General features: G+C 43.6%; 1 protein-coding gene across 1 annotated transcript in view; it reads right to left on the reverse strand.

Moving 5' to 3' along the window:
• Positions 1–5,478: 5,478 nt before the first annotated feature.
• SRPX (sushi repeat containing protein X-linked) overlaps positions 5,479–19,007 on the reverse strand; it is a 68,975-nt gene continuing 55,446 nt past the window's right edge. The window contains 6 exon segments of the mRNA XM_074946268.1: positions 5,479–5,918; positions 8,089–8,210; positions 9,838–9,971; positions 12,788–12,967; positions 13,753–13,874; positions 16,836–16,962. Of these exon segments, the coding sequence (XP_074802369.1) occupies positions 5,738–5,918; positions 8,089–8,210; positions 9,838–9,971; positions 12,788–12,967; positions 13,753–13,874; positions 16,836–16,962 (866 nt within the window). The 3' untranslated portion in view covers positions 5,479–5,737.

Here is a 19,007-nt window from a genome sequence, read left to right on the forward strand (position 1 = left end):
ATTACTCAAGACAGATTTCTACAGAAATCTCAATCTAATTACTCTTACATTTAACCCTGATTTATAAATTCTAGTCCTGAATAATAAGACTTGACACAGTAGATAATTCTAAACTATTCGTTAGCACAGTTTTATATAGCTACAATACTTGGGAACAAGAAGAATCTTTTTTAACCGTATTGATTTAAAAAAAAAAAGTCAAGCACAATGCAGTATATTAAAATATGTATTTTTCTAACAATTTAACTCCAAAGCTTCAGTCTCTACCTTACTCTTCTTCTAATAATCAGTGAGTTTGACTTATTTAAAAAGCGTGAAATTACGAACGTTAAAAACGATAATAAAAGATACAAATATCACAGTAAAATCTTGAGCCAGAGCAATAAACATGTCCTTACACTGCCTGGTCACTGCCCATTGCCCAGGCATCTTGTCTCTAATGAGATCTGACATTTTATCAATGCACCCCTTTTCTTTGCATTAGCTAATGAGCAATGGGAGGGATGTCGCAAAGGCATAGAGGGTGCCCCTTCATCCTCCTTTGAGACTCACGCTGTCATTGCTTTTCTGTGACCCTATTGCAAGAAGTTCCAACATCAGTTTCTCAGTTGGCAGCTCAGGAAAGTGATTTTGTACCACCCTTCTCAAGGGGCTTTTGCTGGCAAACCTGAGAGGAGGGTTCTTGGTGGTAAGTGCCGTTTATCATGGTGCATTGATTAAGTCGGAACCTTACCACATCGTGCCCCTTTCGATAAAGATTACACTAGGGAGACATAAAATTAGCCCTTGCTTTTCAGAGGAAAGACTTAATTGTGTAGTCTCATGTTATATATGTCCCTGCTTGGTTAGCCTGTGTTATTTGCCATGCTTCTGAGTAATGTTCTGGAAGAAGTTTACAAAAGTACAACAGCAAAGCAAGCTTTGAATATCCTAAATCGTTGATTGAAAAGACTGAAATACAGGAGGATGACAGTTGAAACCGTGTCCCCTTCCCCAATGCCATCTTGTGTTCCTTTTAATTCTGGATCACATCCACCATTAAAAAGGGGGTTCGAAGTCACAGTACCAGAGTCACCTGGTCTGTCAGCTCACATGCTACAATAAAGGTGGCACCTGAATCTTCCCATAGTTCTCCCTCTCACCCCTCCCTGTAGCCTTCAATAAATCCTCCACTAAGGATCACATCTGATATGTCAGATTCATGTCAGATGCAAATTCATGGTTGCATCTAAATGCTGGCCTCAGATGGCAAGGACCCTGGGCAGTGCATAGCAGTCGCAGGCCCACTTTGATACTGGATACTAATTTTTAGCTCTTTGCAACAATAGCAAAACAACAACACACAACCCAACATCAGCAATCAAACAAAAGATTCTTCCTTAGAGCTGACCTGCATGCAGAATGGTAATAATGCATTGGGAACTTTATTCCCTAGGTTTTTAAAAAACAATATATATTCAGAGATTCTGAGAGCAAGATTTAGGAGGCCTGGGATACAGGCTGTGGGAAGGGGTTGGATCTGAGCAATTCCCATAGGGGATGGCAAGCTCTAAGTAGTAATGGTGCATTCTTCCTTAATTGTCCATGAGATGTGCTAGACCATGGTAGCGGATTCCAAACACTGTGCCCAATGGGTTCCCTAGCTGGTGATTGATAGGTGTGGGGCGATGTCTGACATGGTGGTGACAATGCACATGTAGCTACAGAGTGTATATTAATGCTAGTGCGTGAGCCTGAACTTGTGAACAAGTGGCTTTTGAGAATCTGTCCTTCCCACATCCTGTGTCATGATTTAGATTAGCTATTACAATAGTTCTCATTGGTGGCCATGAATTATACACAGCTACATGCTTCTGGTCCTCTTCTGGAGAACTTGATGCTTTTTAGCCTTAGGCTGCTTTGGACGGCATGTATGAGCGCTGTTTTTACTTACTTTTGGAGTTTAACAACAAAATGTGTCTTTGTTGCAACAGTTAGAGAAGATCATGTGTCCTCTTATTCTGAGTTCTTTCCTGTTCAAACTCTCTGTTGCGAGCTCTCCGTTTGGTACAGTTAGAGTGGAAATGAACACTATTAGTATTAAACGACATTGCATTATAAGAAGCTCTGCCAAAATTTAGCCAAAACTGTCCTGCCCAGCTTGCTCTTGTCCTTTCCTGTGTACTGTACATTCAGACTTGTGGACTGTGGAAGAAGGTTGATGCTGAACCCATTTGTAGTAGTTATAAAATAAATGTTCTTTCTCTTACAATAAAACTCGTTAAACATGATGCTGTGTTACCGTCTCTGTTCAAATGCTTTACATCAAACCTCTTGGACCCCTTACAGCAAACATGCTGTTGCCTTTTTCTAACAGTGATGAACAAGGGACTTCATCTACATGCAGCCAGTAATACTAAATGTGTGCTATGATCTGAGACCTGATAGGTGTAATTTCACTGTACTTCTTGTGTGCTTTTCTCTTCTCCTTCCTGCTAGTTGCTTCGTCTTGTCTCCTCCCTTAGCTGCTCTTTTTATGTTAATTTTTAGATTTTTTTTTTTGTTATGAGTAGATTTAATGTTTGTGAATGGGAAGGTCTAAAAGGGCTGGTTTGAGCCAGGACTACATTATTCTCCACTACCCATCAGAACAAATCTTGGCCTGAACCCTCTGTAAGGACCTTTGTTTCTCATTCTCAATATCTCATTCTGACAAGCACCCAGTCCCTCCCTCTCCAACCTCCTTAATACGTCTAATTTCAAGGTGCCATCCACCTCGAAATCCAATTGTGTCCAAAGGGTTAACCTGGCAGCTCAGTGTTATTACTGATCAGTACATGTCTTTTTGAGCAACACTACTCTGTTTCAGATCAATTCACACTTTCAGCCACGTCACATGACAAACAAGTAGGAATGCAATTGCACTGTCCTGGATTGTTCAGTATCACTCTGGCCTTGCCAAGGTGAATGTTCTTGTCTCATCTTCTAGAACGTTCTCTTATTTTGCCCAGTTAGTGGGGTTTGTTCTTCTGATCTGACGGACTGAAAAACTAGACAAGGCAAAGAATTCCCAACCCCAATAAATTTTCATCTTCTGATGAGAGATTCTGGGCCTGCCTTGCTCACCTGGTTCTGAGCTATCACAGCAGCCTAGGCCTCTGACTGAGTCTGTCAGCTTCATACATCTTGGCATGGCTCACATATGTCACTCCACAGCGAGCCTCTGCTTCTCAGTGGCAGATCTCGCTTTTCTCCTCACGGTTCCTTTCTAACTAGTGCCCACTGCTGGCTCAGGCTTGTTTGTGGAAGTGGGAGCCTGGCTTCCAAAACCTCTCCAGCGCATCATCAAGGATCTACAACCTATCCTGAAGGACGACCCATCACTCTCACAGATCTTGGGAGACAGGCCAGTCCTCGCTTACAGACAGCCCCCCAACCTGAAGCAAATACGCACCAGCAACCACACGACATCCTTGTAACAAAGCCCGTTGCCAACTGTGCCCACATATCTATTCAGGGGACACCATCACAGGGCCTAATAACATCAGCCACACTATCAGAGGCTCGTTCACCTGCACATCCACCAATGTGATATATGCCATCATGTGCCAGCAATGCCCCTCTGCCATGTACATTGGTCAAACCGGACAATCTCCACACAAAAGAAAGAATAAACAGACACATCAGACGTCAAGAACTATAACATTCAAAAACCAGTCGGAGAACACTTCAACCTCCCTGGTCACTCAATTTCAGACCTAAAAGTTGCAATTCTCCAACAAAAAAACTTCAAAAACAGACTCCAACGAGAAACTGCAGAATTGGAATTAATTTGCAAACTGGACACCATTAAATTAGGCTTGACTAGAGACTGGGAGTGGATGGGTCATTACACAAAGTAAAAACTATTTCCCCTTGCTCATTTTTTTCCCCCTACTGTTACTCTCACCTTCTTGTCAACTGTTGGAAATGGGCCATCCTGATTATCACTACAAATTTTTTTTTCTCCTGCTGATAATAGCCCACCTTAATTAATTGGTCGCGTTATAGTTGGTGTGGCAACACTCTTTTTTTCTATGTTCTCTGTGTATATATATCTTCCTACTGTATTTTCCACCGTATGCATCCGATGAAGTGAGCTGTAGCCCACGAAAGGTTATGCCTAAATACATTTGTTAGTCTCTAAGGTGCCACAAGTCGTCCTCGGTTTTTTTTTGCTGATACAGACTAACACGGCTACCACTCTGAAACTTATAAAACAAGAGGATCTACTCCAGCACCAGAGATTACAGCACATTCCGTTAGCAGGCAAGACTGTGAAATGGCAATTAGCCCTCAGGCTGTAGGTTAAGATATTATAAAATGGACATTCAGGCATCAACAGCTGCCTTGTTAGGACTAGAGGGCATGCACTAGTATTCCTGATGTGCCTCAGCTAACTTGTGTATTTATACTTTCCTGTTGTACTCACGTGGCTTCCATGGGAATGACTAGTCTTTGCATCCTACTATCAGGCTTGTGGGGCACCAATTAAAAAGCAGAAACCTTATATTAACTTTGTCTAACACTCCCAACCCTCCTAAGGAAGGAGCAATAGTGCTGAAAAAATAAAGCTCCTGAATGGTTTAATTCCTAAATTGATAATTTGTAGTTTAGTGGTTTCACGGCTCTGGCAATGATAGCTTCTGTGTGAGGTTTTGCAATGTGGGCGGTCTGACATCCCTGTCACCAAATCAAAGGCTTGGTCTGGCTCCAAGCTGAAGGAATGAGAGGACTCTTGAACAAAGTCTATTGAGGAAAACACATTCTTCCATTCACTCATACAGCATGAAGTGCAAACACATCGCCCTCCCTTTCTCCCAAATCCCATGCCTTTCCTGTTCATTTCAAGATCCAGTTAAAATTGCCCTTGATTTATAAACCCTCCAGCTGGAGTTCTACTTTACCAGACTTCTTACTGCTCTCTCTCAACCCCTCAGGTGTCTCCCCAAACAATCAGGTGACAGCTAGTACAGGAGCCCTCTTCCGCAGCTCCTGCCATCTGCAACAGCCTTCCAGTAGCTTTCCATTTAATTTCAACTCTGTGGAAAAGACAGCTGTTCACCATTGCCTACACATCTGTCCGTCAACTACCATTTATGACTGTAATTGTATTAAACTCTGTAAAGTGAGATAAAGATTGTATGAAGGACACTACAATTCAGAGCTGCTTTGTACAACAGGAGCAGAGAATAACTAGTGACGTTGAGGGATTCTGAATTGAAAACCCACACTTCAAAGTCTGGATCAAAATTTTCAACAGTGTACTGTCCAGAAGAATTTGGATCTGGATTTTTGGCTTGGTCTGACCCCTAGTTTTGAGATCAGCTTTTATACACACAAGGACCTTTAAACAAAACTATCTGAGTTTGCAAAACAATATTTTATTAATAAAAGATTTATAAACAGTAAGAAAGAAACTTTACTGCATGAAATGTCCAAAATAATTCTTGGAGCCATGACTACATTCCTTAACAGCTGTACAAGGGTTTCCAAAGGGGAGTAGTACTAAGTACAAATTTCTCTAAAGATGGCTGAAAGTACAAAAAAGCATCATGCATATGTCATATGCAGAGAAGCTACACAATAAAATAGACTTAAAAATACACACAAAATCTGTACATCAGTGATTTCAAAAAGCCATGCTTTGTGTAGCACCACGGGGGAGATTAGGGATGATCATATAAGTCACTAACAGAGGAAACGCCATGCTTCTGAATCAGGTACATGACTGGCCAGTTTCTGCTTGCAATTTCATCTCTTCTTTTCTCAAGGGGAAGGTGTCAATGAGCGCAAATAGCTGCGCCGGTGTAGCTGGGAAAGGGTAACGCTCTTTGTCCATGCCGTGCTTGTCCATCACCACCACATTGAAGTTATAATGGGGGATGCGCAACAACAACCTGAAAAATTAGGAAATCCGATTTTGAACAGCCTTATTACCATAAGGCTCTTGAATGTCTAACACAGTAGGGAAAAGCGGGACAGCAGGACAGAGTCGGAGGAGAGGGAAGGCCGGGGCGGCCAAGCTACAGGAGACAGCATTCCAAAATGCAGACCACAGTTGTGCTTCACTGGGACATGAGGCCTGCAGGGAATACAGCTCCTACCGTGCCCAGCACCCTATTCTTCCTCCCAGAGCAGGTGGCACTGAGGGACTTACAGGTGCTGCAGGCTGTGCCCCTACCTTAAAGGGCAGTCCAGGCAGCTGCAATCTTTCATTTTATGCTAGGTCTGACGTCTGGTCTGGGCAAGTAGAGAGCCAGAGTACAACCTGGGTACGTATCCACAGGGCTCAGGAGCGTCTTTACTCGCCTAAGCAGTGCCTCGCCAGCTACCCTGCTATTTGCGCCTATGCTGGGGAAGTGTAGTGTATGTACTTTGCACGCTGCTGAAAGGAGTGTGCACCGTATAGCTGTACCTTAAGCATCTGCTCCCTAAGAGTTTTGCCAGTGGACTTCAAAGGGATCAGTCCTAATTTGGCATGACAGAAAAGCCCGCTGTGTCAGTGTGTGTAAGGAATCATTTACACCTGCTACTTTGCCTCCCTCCCCACCCCACGCCCTGCCGCTGGCTCTGGCTCTCCCCCCAGCACTTCGAGCCCCACTTAGGAACCCCCTCCCAGTCCAGCCTTAGTGCTGTTAAAGCAGCCTAGGCACCTGTGTAACTGCTGAATGCCACAAGCAGGCTGGGCAAGGCCACGGTGGTTTCCCTTCTGAAGCGGCCCTGCCTGTAGCATTCCTAAAAGTGGGACTTCAAAGGGAAACCACGCCTAGCCTGGCTGCAGTGTTCAGACAGACAGCGGGGCTGGTTCGGCTGGGAGTGGATACAGGGGTTCCTCGTTCAGCCTATAATAAAGACTTCAGTGTCTCGGGTGACCAGACATCCCGTTTTGCCCAGGCCAGGCCCCTTTTTAAGCCCTGTCCCAACTTTTTTTTTGGCAGAAGTGGACACTTGTCCCTTTTGCTCTCGCCAGCTTGATCTGTTGGCAAGAGCAAACGGGACAAGTGCCTGCTTTGGTCAAAAAAGTAGGGTACGGAGGAATGTGCGAAGGGGTGAGCGGCACTGCCAGCCCCATGCTGGGGGTGGTAGGGCTCAGGCAAGGAGCGACGCCAGCCCAGCGCATGCAGGGCTAAGGGAAGTGCGTCAGGCCAGCCCTGCGCAGGGAGGTGGGATGGGTGGGGGGTGGCCTCGAGCGAGCGGCTCTGCGCAGCCCCACAGGGGTGTTCCGTTTTCCCTTTGGGACGTACGTCACCCTACAATTGCCTGAAAGAGCAGCAGAGATAACCAGGGCTGGGAGGGGGAGAGAGGGGCAGACTGTGACGGCTGCTTGAGTGCGACCCTCCCACTAAGTTAATTTTCAATGGGATTTGTGAACGAAAGGGGAAACCAAACACTGCTGTTCTGTAGACCAGGAAGTAGCACTCACAGGCCCCCATCGCTGGGCCAGGCGCAGTACAAACATACGCGCTGCTTTGCTCTACGTTGTAGGCTGGTGCAGCTGAAAAGGACGAGGGGCACACTAGCGCCATCACTGCTTCTGGGAGGAGACCGCTAGCAGGAGAACGTGAGGTGGGAAGAGTCTTCCTGGCTGCTCAAACCACCTAGTTACCACAAGTGGCAACAACCCTGAGAACGCGGAGAGAGTCCAATGCTCACAGCGTGTTTCAAGAGGCAAGATGGTGAAGTGCTGGTTCATCTATGCGTTTGGTAGACATTCCTTTTACAGCGAGCAAAGACCAGCTCACCGTGACGGTGTGGCAGCTAGAGCACAATCAGGACCAAAGAAACTCTGAGGCTTAGCTGTGCTGCCAATAGTTAGCAAACCCCCTCCCCCCACCCCCCGCCCCGATATCCTTCAGCACCACCCTGTCTCTATAAAATTCATTCTTGGAAATAAGTCACTGATGTGTATTGTTAGAGCCTCTTCACACAACTACATTTCACTGCGGATGTTATGCTGGGATCAACAAGGTTCTACTATAAAAAGGATCCAAGAAACGAAAAAAAGGACGACATCACGCCCCCCGCGGCTGAGGTGCAACGGACTGGTGGCGAGACTTTCCCTTTTACCTGAGTTGCAAAGCAAGTGCTGGAGGCAGCATCTTTACTCCTATTCTTCCTAGCTGTGCTGGAAAGACACCAACCAATTCGATCACCGTCACATGCCGGAGGTCCAAACCACACTGCTCTGGCTAAAGGGGTCAAGAGAAAAAACCAGGAACATGCATCGGGCTTGGATTTGATTATAACAGTTGTTTACATTAAATGCACAACAAGGTGATATTCTATACAGAGCTCAAAATCTTTGCTCTCTCTAAATACTTTCTTATTTTAAGTCAGCAGTGGGAACCTGAGAAGGTTTTCTGGAGTCGTGAAGGCAGCGGTTCTGCTACAGTACTGGATTTTTAGATGATTATTTAAAAAAAAAAAAAAAAAACCACCAAAGTACAATGCAGATGTCTTGGTAACGAACTGAAAAGATGCCTGTTTATTAAAAATGGTGCCAGCACTTTAATCTGGCACCCAAACAAAGAATGTGAAATGTGAGCCTGCTATAGAAAAGTGTTCTCTGATGCCGAAGTGTCTGAGGATCACGGAGAGCAGTAGGGAAAAAAGGATTGCACCACTTAAATATTACCTGCTAAAAAAGTCACCCAGGAATTGAGAGTTTGGTTGTATTAACTGGTCAAGCCACTCTTGTTTCAAAAATAAAATGTTGAAACACCATTACAAAAAATAATTTTTTTTTTTGACATTACACAACGGGCTTCTGGCATCTACGGGGGAAAATCAGAGTAAGATCAGGAGTCCAGATTTGCAAGCGACACATAATCATCACAGCTGAATTTTGTTCCAGTGGTGGCAGGCAGTAAATTTACAGTCCTCATGGCCACCAGTCATGCGGTGCTGGCTCTATTCCCAGCTGGGCTGGCAAACAATCTCACTCTCTTCTGGGCACTTGTGCATCCCTATTGCATGTCGCTAACTCTGACAACAGCCTGAGTAAAGTTTACAGTTAGATAAACTGATAAGCCCCGAGGGTGGGATTCACAAAGGTATTTAGGCACCTAAGTCCCATTAATTTCAATTGGAATAACTAAGACTGTTGTCATCATTCCATGTTTTTGGAGCAAACACCATAGTCTCTTCTATAAAGACTGGTCTTAGTTTACCTTGAGAAAAAATACTATTAGAGTTTATACTAAATAATTTGGAGCGCTTTCCGCAAGTCCTAGAAACAGGACCACATTGAGGCTACAATCAGGACCAGCAAGAAAACAATTCTTTTGCTGATGATTAATTTGGATTCTGTGCTCCTTTGGTTACTGGTGTATTAGTTACTTGTGCAGACAGCCAACACAAGCTTGACATGGATGAACAGTTTACCAGCAAGAATGACTGGAGGTTTCTTTAAAATCCTTCAGGGGTTCACTAAGAATTGGATGGTGATGCTGGTATTAGCTGGTTATGAGCACAACATTAATTTCTCTTGGGAAGACAGAATAGGGTCAAACTAGAGCCATGTGAAGGCCAGTGTTTGGTTCATTTACCCCATTGAACTAGACTATACCCATGAGTAAAGTGAATTAGAGCGGTCCACTTTGGAGCAATGTTGAAACTGACGATATTTCAGAGCCTTGCAAACATGTTTACTACAAAACTAGCAGCTCTTGGGCCAGATCCTCACTGCTGTAAATTGGCATAGCTCCACTGCAGGGAGAGGGCAAATCGATGAAGACTGACCGATTTACACCAATTGAGGATCTGGCTCTCGAGTTTAAAAAAAAAAAAATCCTGGAAAAAACGACCATGTCTTACCTGCAGCATTCCCAATTGCAACCTGTAGAAAAAATTGGCGGCAGTAGGAGTTGATATAATTAGTAGTCTCCGTTTCTCATAAAACTGATCCAAGAGGGCTGCTGCAGTTCTCACAGCAACGTTAATATTCATAGCTGGAATTAAAAAACAAAAGCCGTGGAGCTCCCAGAAACAGACCCTTTTCAGACTTCAGCAGCCAGCAGCTGGACATGCATGCCCCGAGAGGTACGCAGGAGCTGGGTATGGATGTTAAAGGGCCCAGATCAAAAGGTACAATCCTGGTCCCACTGAATTCAATGGGAGTTTTGCCATAGGCTGCAGTAGGGCCAGGATTTTAAGCAGTCCCTCTCTCTCTCTCTCTAAGGCTTTGTCTAAGCTTGGAGCTGGGGGTGCGATTTGCAGCTCGAACAGACCTACTCGTACTCGCTCTCATTGAGCTGGTGCTCTCAAAATAGCAGCACGGGCAGCAGTGAATAGGGCCTAGCTGCCCCCAACTACAAACCCACCTGGACCCACTACCCCGTGCTGCTGCTCACCGCTGCCTGGGCTGCCATGGCTACGTGGCTATTTTTAGCTTCCTAGCTGGATGAGAGCTAGCACAAGTATGGCTCCAAGTGCAGACACAGCTTTAGTGCCACCCAAACGTGGGGAAAACTTGTTTAGTTTTTACAGCAATGAGGAAGATCGGGTTCCTCAGTAAACTGAAGTAGCGTATAGTGCTCCCTCTCCACGCAAAAAGAACTGTAGGGAAGGAAGAGCGAACCTGACAATCACTGCACCTGAGGTCCAGCTTCTGTCATGAGTACAATAATGGAGCCAAGGCTAAGAGAAAATACCTCCTAAACATCGGGACAGGAAATGGACCATGGATTTATTGGGGGGCAGGGGAAGTCTTGCAAGAGGAACTACGTTGGTGAGGGGGGGTTGTTTTAGAGTAAGAAAATGAATGGAAAAGTGGTAGGTGTAATAAACTTTAGCTTTTAGTATTTAGCATTTGAAACAGTCAGAGAATATATGTGCCAAATTAGAGCCAATCAGCTTGGCTAACAAGCACTGAAAACCTGACCTGAAATGACTGAAAAAATGACCTGAAAACTGTCAGAAGGACCATAAATAACAGTAATTATGGATGGCAAGGTATCTAATTGGCAGGTAAAGGTTTTTAATGCCCCTCAGCAGGGGATGGCTGCTGGAGTTGGCACAAGAGTCTATCATATTTAACAGCTTCCTCAGTAACAATCTGGAAGGGGACATGTAAGTAGCACATTAATGAATGTTAGAGATGCCACTAACCCGTGCTAGCATGAACCAATGTAATGGGATCTAGAGAGATTCGAATTATGGACAGAAAATAAGAATCAGCTTGGAAAAATGTAAGGCAATACATCTAGATAAAAAAAGACATGAAACACAGACCTACAATAAGAATAGAAACCAGGAAACAGTCATGCTCACACAGAGTGAGGGGAGGTAAGGAACAGCAGATTAGATCTGCATTTGCAAAGTGATATGACAGCAAAAATAACCAGTGCAGTTTTGAGTTGTATACAGAGGCACGACATCATGGAGGGAAACAATTTAGGGTGAGCAGGAGGCATGTTTTTCCTGGCTGGCAAGGGTCTCTCAGAGCGTAGACTAGTTTTGTTTGGAAAATAGTGGAATCCTGATTGCTTGAGGGATTCCGAATTAGGCCTGGACAAAACGTTGGAGAACATGATCTAATTTTGGGGATTCTGTGAAGATACTCCTCCCTTAGTTTTTAAAACACGAGTTAATACTGAGGATGGCACAATGCTGGGGACGTTTCTATAGCTTAAACAGAACTGATCTGAAAGAGTCTTTTGGAATCTATTATTCGTTATATTCCCTGAAGTAGTAATGGAGAAATTTTGCCCCTAAGCCAGCAAAGCACTATGCAGAATGCTTTTTAAAGCTCTCAGATTTCATGATTTTGGACGAAATTTTCACTCGTGCATGAGTAACTCTGGTGTCTAAGTTACGTGCCTAAGTCACTAGTCACTACCCTCTGTAGTTAACGTGGTTTCAACTGGTCACCAGTTTCTTTTCCATTCCCTTTTTAAAAAACGGTTGCTGGGTGCAGTTAAAGAGTTGCTGCTATGTTCTGCTTTCGTGCTGTCTGTAACGATTCCAGAATGCGAAGTCTGTAAAGAGCTTTGAGGGTAAAGGTACTATATAATTGTAAGGCACTATTCTCATCCAAGGATAAAGTTGCAAAAAGAGGCAAAGGATGTGTGGGAAGAGGAAGGTGGAAAATGTTGCACTTGTTATTTCTAATGGACAAAAAAAAATAAAATGTGGCTTTACCTTCCCACTCTCAATCCAGTAAAAATCACCACCTATTCCAGATGCCAGGTGGGATCCACTTTGTAAGATCTGCCTGGACTCAGTGTCAGTAGTAGAATGTAGGGCCCTCAGCAGTCAAATGTGCATGGATAATCAATTTTATCAGCAAAGAACTGGTATCTAAAGAGCACTAGGGAATGAGAACTAGAGGAGAAATAAAGAAAACTCAAAAGCCAGAGTAAGATAATCTGTACACACTGATACCGGTGGAAGAAAAAGAAGAGCGAGTCAAACTTACAAAGAGATGTGAAAAGAGGTGATAGAACTAATGCGAGGGGAATAAGAAGCTTTCAGGTAATTAACAGCAGAGCTTGTCTCTGTCCTCTCCAATACACAATATGCTGCTTCAAAGCATTACCAAGAGACTTGTGAAAAATGCTACAGTTGTATTTTGTATATTCATTAGCAGAACTAACCAGGTTGATTCTATACACACCCAGGGCCAAACTTTGAACAACTGACAGCATCTGTGCCATACACATAAATCATGAACCTTTGTGCAGTGCCATAGGGAAATCCTTTGTGCAAAAAAGTACAAGCAATCCCCTTCACTGACCTTTCAGGAGGTAAGAAAGTACTCACGTACGTGTACAAGTTGGCTCTGTTCCTGACCAGCCTAAATTGTACTGGCACACTCTGGCTGGGCTTCCCTGCAGCTCATATCCACCAATGCAGGAAAACTCACAGGTGGCACCATAGTTATCTCCATCACCTGAACATTTTATGTAGCCATTTTCTGGGGCATTCAGTTTACCACAGCGCCTAACTTTAAATACAAAAAAGAGACAGAATAACAAATAATTCCCCATCTCTGGAGCACGCTACTAATGAAATGATATTGTACTAATATTAAGGTGACATTCTGGCTCGCTGCTTATTATTAGCTTTCAAAGAGAACCCAGCACTTATTTCTTTTTTTAAATACAAACCCAGCACTTATGTTCAGCTATTGATTCCTGGATCATGTATGCATACAGGCTAGTTTATATATTAGTAACACAGGGTTGTGGAGGGGAGGGGCAGTTGAAGCCCAGGTTGTCAGAAACCCACAGCTTTCAACTCTGTGACAGAAGCAGCTGCTCTCCCTGACAAATGTCCTATAGTTTGTCAGATGGCAGCCCTGTACAGCTCTGAGGAAGTTCTGCTGAGCTACAACTCATCTGTTGGTCAACAACTATGGGACTAGATATTAAGGGAGGCATGGACCCAGGAGGTCCTGGATAATGGGAGGAAATGGACAGGGGAAGCATGGGCAGGGGAGGAAGCACAGATTTGAGAAGCAGAGCTGGAGGACAGGGGCTGGTCAATAGAGCTACTATCTGTCTCCTAGACCCCCACTGCTCATCTGACCCCTAGATCCCTCCCCAGAGCTCAGTTCCCTGGCTCCCTAACTTCCCTCTGGTGATTCAGGCACTTTCAAGTTGTATGAGTCAGACAATATTCTTCCAGTGGGAACAGTTCTCACTCACACACACACACACACTGGCTGTCACTTGGATCCTTAAATAAGTATTAACTGGTTTTGTTTTCACTATTAGACACTGTTCTTACCTCTGACTTTAACAAGAAATTTGCAAGTGCCTTTGTTTTCCGCTCTGTCGTACACAGTATATTGGATCTTGTGGTCACCTTCTGAAAAATGTGAGCCAGGGGATGGGCCTTTCAAAATCACACTAAAAAATGAAATAAAATAGACTGGGTGTTCAGAAATTAAGTCAGGGTTTCTCCAGTAGGAAAATATTAACAGCCTTTGGATAGAAAGCCCTTCTGTCACTGGGGAATGTTCAGATTGCCTGGCCATGCTGAGAGTTTGTGGAGTGATAGAAAACAAGAGGAGGATGCGTGGCAGAGCCCACAATATTTAAGAGCTAAAATCGCAGCAGCCTGGCTACTCCTAGCAACGTTATCCACTACTGCCAACAGCTAAGTGTAGACAAAAGTAGTGTGACTCGCATTGCTGTAAGACAACTGTCAATGGCATTGTATTTATTTATTTAAATTTCATGTCACAGTTAAACAAACTCATGCCTTTTATCTTTCCATGAAAACAAAAAAACCTGGATGGAGAATCTAGGTCAACTGAGCATCGTTCTATATGGCAGGATAGTTGGCTGTACAGGATTTGAACATCAGTCAGGGCTAGTAGAGGACCTCTGTTTGTTTGCTTGCACTGTTGTTGTTGCTTGTTGGTCCCAGGATATTAGAGAGACAAGATGGGTGAGGAAATATCTTTTAGTGGACCAACTTCTGTTGGTGAAAGGTATAAGTCTTCAACCTACACGGTGCTCTGTGTAGCTTGATAGCTTGTTTCTCTCACCCACAGAAGTTGGTCCACTAAAAGATATTACCTCACCCATCTTGTCTCTCTCATTGTTTGTTTGTTTTTAAAAAGCCATCTGTTAATACTGCAGTATGCCCTTTGAGTGCTGCTTATAAGGTTACCTCTCTGTGCCAGACTATACATAAAAAAAGGGTAGGAGGAATCAGGATTTAATATCTTTCTTTTTGTGATAGGAAAGGCAGGCATCCCATTGCAGGCTTCAGCTCAGCTGCTCATTTCCAACCAAAGCATATGTCAAGAGAGTTCTAAACTCTCAAGGCAGAAACTCATAGACCAGGGCCAGACTAAGCATGGTTCAAGAAGCTTCAATCCACTCAGGGCCACAATTTTACCTCAATAGAGTCCCCCGCATCCCTCCATATGCAGAAATTGTGGATAATTGCTGTCTGGGGCTTAGAGGACAAGAAGTCTTGAGACTGAATAAACATTCCTTAATCACCTGTTAAGAAACTGCTGCAGCCTGGTATATGTGGCAAGTCCGTTGGTAATGAGCCTCTGAATGTTATGCTTCCAGCTGAACAAATGGGGCTTAAGGTGGCTCCTGAATCCAGGGTTCTTGGATGGCAGCTTAGTTTCATCAGACCTTGAACCATCTTACCAGCACAGTAAACAGTATTGCTAACCCCAACCAGTCAAAAACCGTGAGTCAGGCTTCAAAGTCAGGAGACTGGCTTAAAAATAATCTTACCATTTCTTTAGAAAATTTTGGAGGGCGGCATTATTAACTTTCTGGTTTTAAAGCCTTTAGGGTGTACTCAGGTCACATTTCTCTACAATAATTAGGGCTACAAACTTTCATTGAGAAAAAACTGAGATACTCACATACTCATCCAGCTCTGGGAACCGAGACTTTAAGAAAGGTAGCAAATATCACAAGATTTGCAGTAAAATCACAAGAGTTGGCAACAGAAATTCAGAAAATGCATATACCCTTCACAGAAAGTTTCCATAGAATAATAGCTATCTCACTGGATTGGGAACAGTTATTGGTCCCATTACATTGGATTATACAGCTCCTATTTTTATCATTTGACACCATTTCGCTGGGATTGTGTGTGTGTGTAGGGGGCAGGGGGCATTATTAGTAATTTCCTCATTCTGACACCGAACAACATATAAGCCAAAGTTCTTATTTTAGGATGATAAGAGCTTCTTTATTGTCTCTTAACATCACAGTTCTTCTTTTGCAGTCACAAGCACTAGCCTTTATTTATCTAATGAATTCCTCCAGCTTATACTCTGATATATAAAAATGACCTGTGCTTGTTTCTTTTCATGTGCTTTTTTAGTACTTTCAAATGTCCTCATTAAACAGTTCAAGCTCTGAGTGTCTTTACCTTTCAGTGAACTGGAAGTCAATATTCTCAACTATTCAATTCTTTTAACAGCTTCTGTGAGTTCATAGGTGGATTGATTAAGCTTATCGCAGTAAAATAAATGATTTTCCATATTCTCATCATTCAAGTATTTTGATCATGCCCATCTTGAATCAGTGGAAGTGGCAGACAATGCTGCCATTAAAAAGGACACCATCAGCATAGAAATTATTAAGTTTCCCCTATTGTTTGTATGGGTCTTTAACGTCTTAACAGGCAAGAGCAAAACACTGGGGGTCAGGGAGGAGAGGGAAAATGTGACTGTAAAATTACAGGAATTGGCAGGGGTCCCCAAAGCAAACGTAGTACCTTAAACTACATTTAACTCCTTTTTTAATATTATAGATTTCAAGTTGATGGTGTCATTTGCAAAGTAACATACTGAAGAACTCAGTATCAGAGTAACTATGCTATATTATGTGAAAGCTTAGAGATGCATATAAGTTTGTTATTAGCACACAATGGCTTTGTTTATTTTAACACGGTCACAGTTCTCCTCATGTAGTACTGTTCTCTCACTTTTAGTATACCTAAGAGGTGCTGCCCCATATGCAAAGTGTTGCCCCTAGGAGAGAACAGAGCCATAAAAGGCCCTTTGGAAATCTATTTATTGCAACACAGATGTGGGCAAAAATGCTAATGTATCTCATCAGCTTTAAAACAGTCCGCTGGCTATTTATATGCCAACTCCTGAACGATCTACCTTGGTGTCTGAGATGTCAGATTTTTTTTTTCAGCTAAGCCTGCATTATAATTTGAAGGGTCACACAGATCCAACAGCAAGTGCTCACTCCTTCACAGAACTGGTGGGGAAGGATGTTGACCAAGCATATCACCTAGATCAGTGAAAGGGGGTCCAGGAAAGGGCAAAACAAGTGACCTTAATACAATAATACAGTAGACACAGTTTCACCTACTCTGTCAAAATACCATCAGCAGTGTCTCTTCCTTCAGGGGTTTCCCAGAACACTCGGGCTGTCAGCTTGTTTGGCTCGGCTGTTTTCTCCTTCACACTTGGGCACTGGATTCTAGGAGGTTCCATATCTGTTAAAATAAGCACCAGAGAACCCATAGTTTAATTCTTCTCACTACTGTTCACTACTCAGTGTACGTTGTGATACAGCTTCACACCACCCTGCCTACACGAGGTGCTACGCTTAGAGAAGAAAAACCAAATGCACAAATACAAAATGGCAGATAACTGCACTGCTGAAAAGGATCTGGGAGTTGTGGTGGATCACAACCTAAACATGAGTCAGCAATGTGATGCTGTTGCAAAAAAAGCAAATGCAATTTTAGGTTGCATTAACAGAGGCATAGCATGCAAGTCATGGGAGGTGATAGTACTGGTCTACTCAGTGCTGGTTAGGCCTCAGCTGGAGTGTTGTGTCCAATTTTGGTCATCGCTATATAGAAAAGCTGTAGAGATCATGGAAAGGATCCAGAGGTGAGCGACAAAGATGATCAAAGGGATGGAATGAAAGCCGTATGAGCAAAGGCTCAAGGAACTGGGTATGTTTAGTTTGGATAAGAGGAGGTTAAGGGGGGACATGATACCGGGCTTCAGATACTTGAAAGGCCAGGAAAAAGATGGAGAAAAATTGTTCTCTCTTGCCACAGCTGGCAAGACAAGAGGCAGTGGGTTCAAACTACAGCACAGCAGATTTAGATTGAACCTCAGGAAAAACTTCCTAGCTGTAAGAACAGTAGGACAATGGCACAGATGCCTAGAGAAGTCACGGAATCTCCTTCGCTGGAGGTTTTCAAAAGGAGGCTGGGTGGGGATAGCCATCTGTCTTGGATGGTTTAGGCACAACAAATCCTGCATCTTGGCAGGGGGCTAGATCTAGATGATCCCTGTGGTCCCTTCTAACCGTATGGTTCTATGATTTCTAACATCAGAACCCAGTGCACATAGAGCACATGTTAATGTCTCCCATTTTCAAAGGGGTAGGGGTGGGGAGGAAGAGTGAGAGAGAGGCATAATTAATTCTATTTTAATCTCCCAGGTAGACTAAATAACAAATAAATAAATTGATAAATTAATAATAAATGAAGTACCAACAGTCACCAGGGTAATGAACTTTTTTTTATCCAATCAGCAGCAAGGTTGAGGCAGCTGTGTCTAGTAAACTGAGCTTGAGGCTGAAAGCAGGAACTTCTATGATTCTCTCCAAAGCTCTGCCACTGACTATATGTCCTTGAGCAAGTCACTTACGCTACATCTACCCAGCCCATGGAAGCGAGTCTCCCTGCCCAGGTTGACAGACTCAGGTCCTGTGCTAGCGCACTATAAATAACAGTATAGGCAGAGCTTTGAAGTTGTGGCTTGGGCTGGAGCTCGGGCTCTGAAGCCCACCCCTCTACGTAGGCTTCAGAGCTCCTGCTACTTCCAAGTGCTGTTAAGACAGCTATTTTTAGAGCACTAGGGCCAGTTCTGCCAGCCTGAGTCTGTCGAGCAGGCTGGGAGGCTCGCTTCCATGGGCTGTGTAGACACACGCTTATGAGCTGTGCCTCAGTTTCCTTATCTGTACAACGGAAATTATACATACCCACCTCCCAGTGGTGTTATTTAAAATGTTAATCAAGTGCCTTGAAAATATAAAGCTCTCTCTAGGTGTTAGCGGAGACTCCTGTCTCTATCATATTCAAACACAACACAGAGTAGCTGTCTATAAAGCTGCAGGAATGGTACAAACAGCCTTTTAACAAAACAACCAGCCCCTCATGAACCACCTCCACCACCCACATCTCTCCCTGCAGTACTGCCAATCAAGTCACCCTCCAATAGGTTACACAGAATATAGTCAGCAGGACAGCAGCTAACAGGAATAACAAGCTCACACTGTGTGAGCAATTCCCAGTGAACAAATTGTGTAGCACATTAAGCCATTGTTGCATGTGCATATCATCTGCCAAGAGACTGCATTTTTTAAAACAGATGTCTTTGCTGTGCAAAGCTGTTTGGCAAATGTTTTTTCAGCCCATAAATTAAATTACATGTCTCCTACAAGTATACCTTTTGAAGTGACATGGTATTATTTCTTTTCCCCTTTTGGATGAGTCAACCTCTATAATGGGGTCCGGGT

Source organism: Natator depressus, chromosome 1 (assembly GCF_965152275.1).
Source record: "Natator depressus isolate rNatDep1 chromosome 1, rNatDep2.hap1, whole genome shotgun sequence".
Lineage (NCBI taxonomy): Eukaryota > Metazoa > Chordata > Testudines > Cheloniidae > Natator > Natator depressus.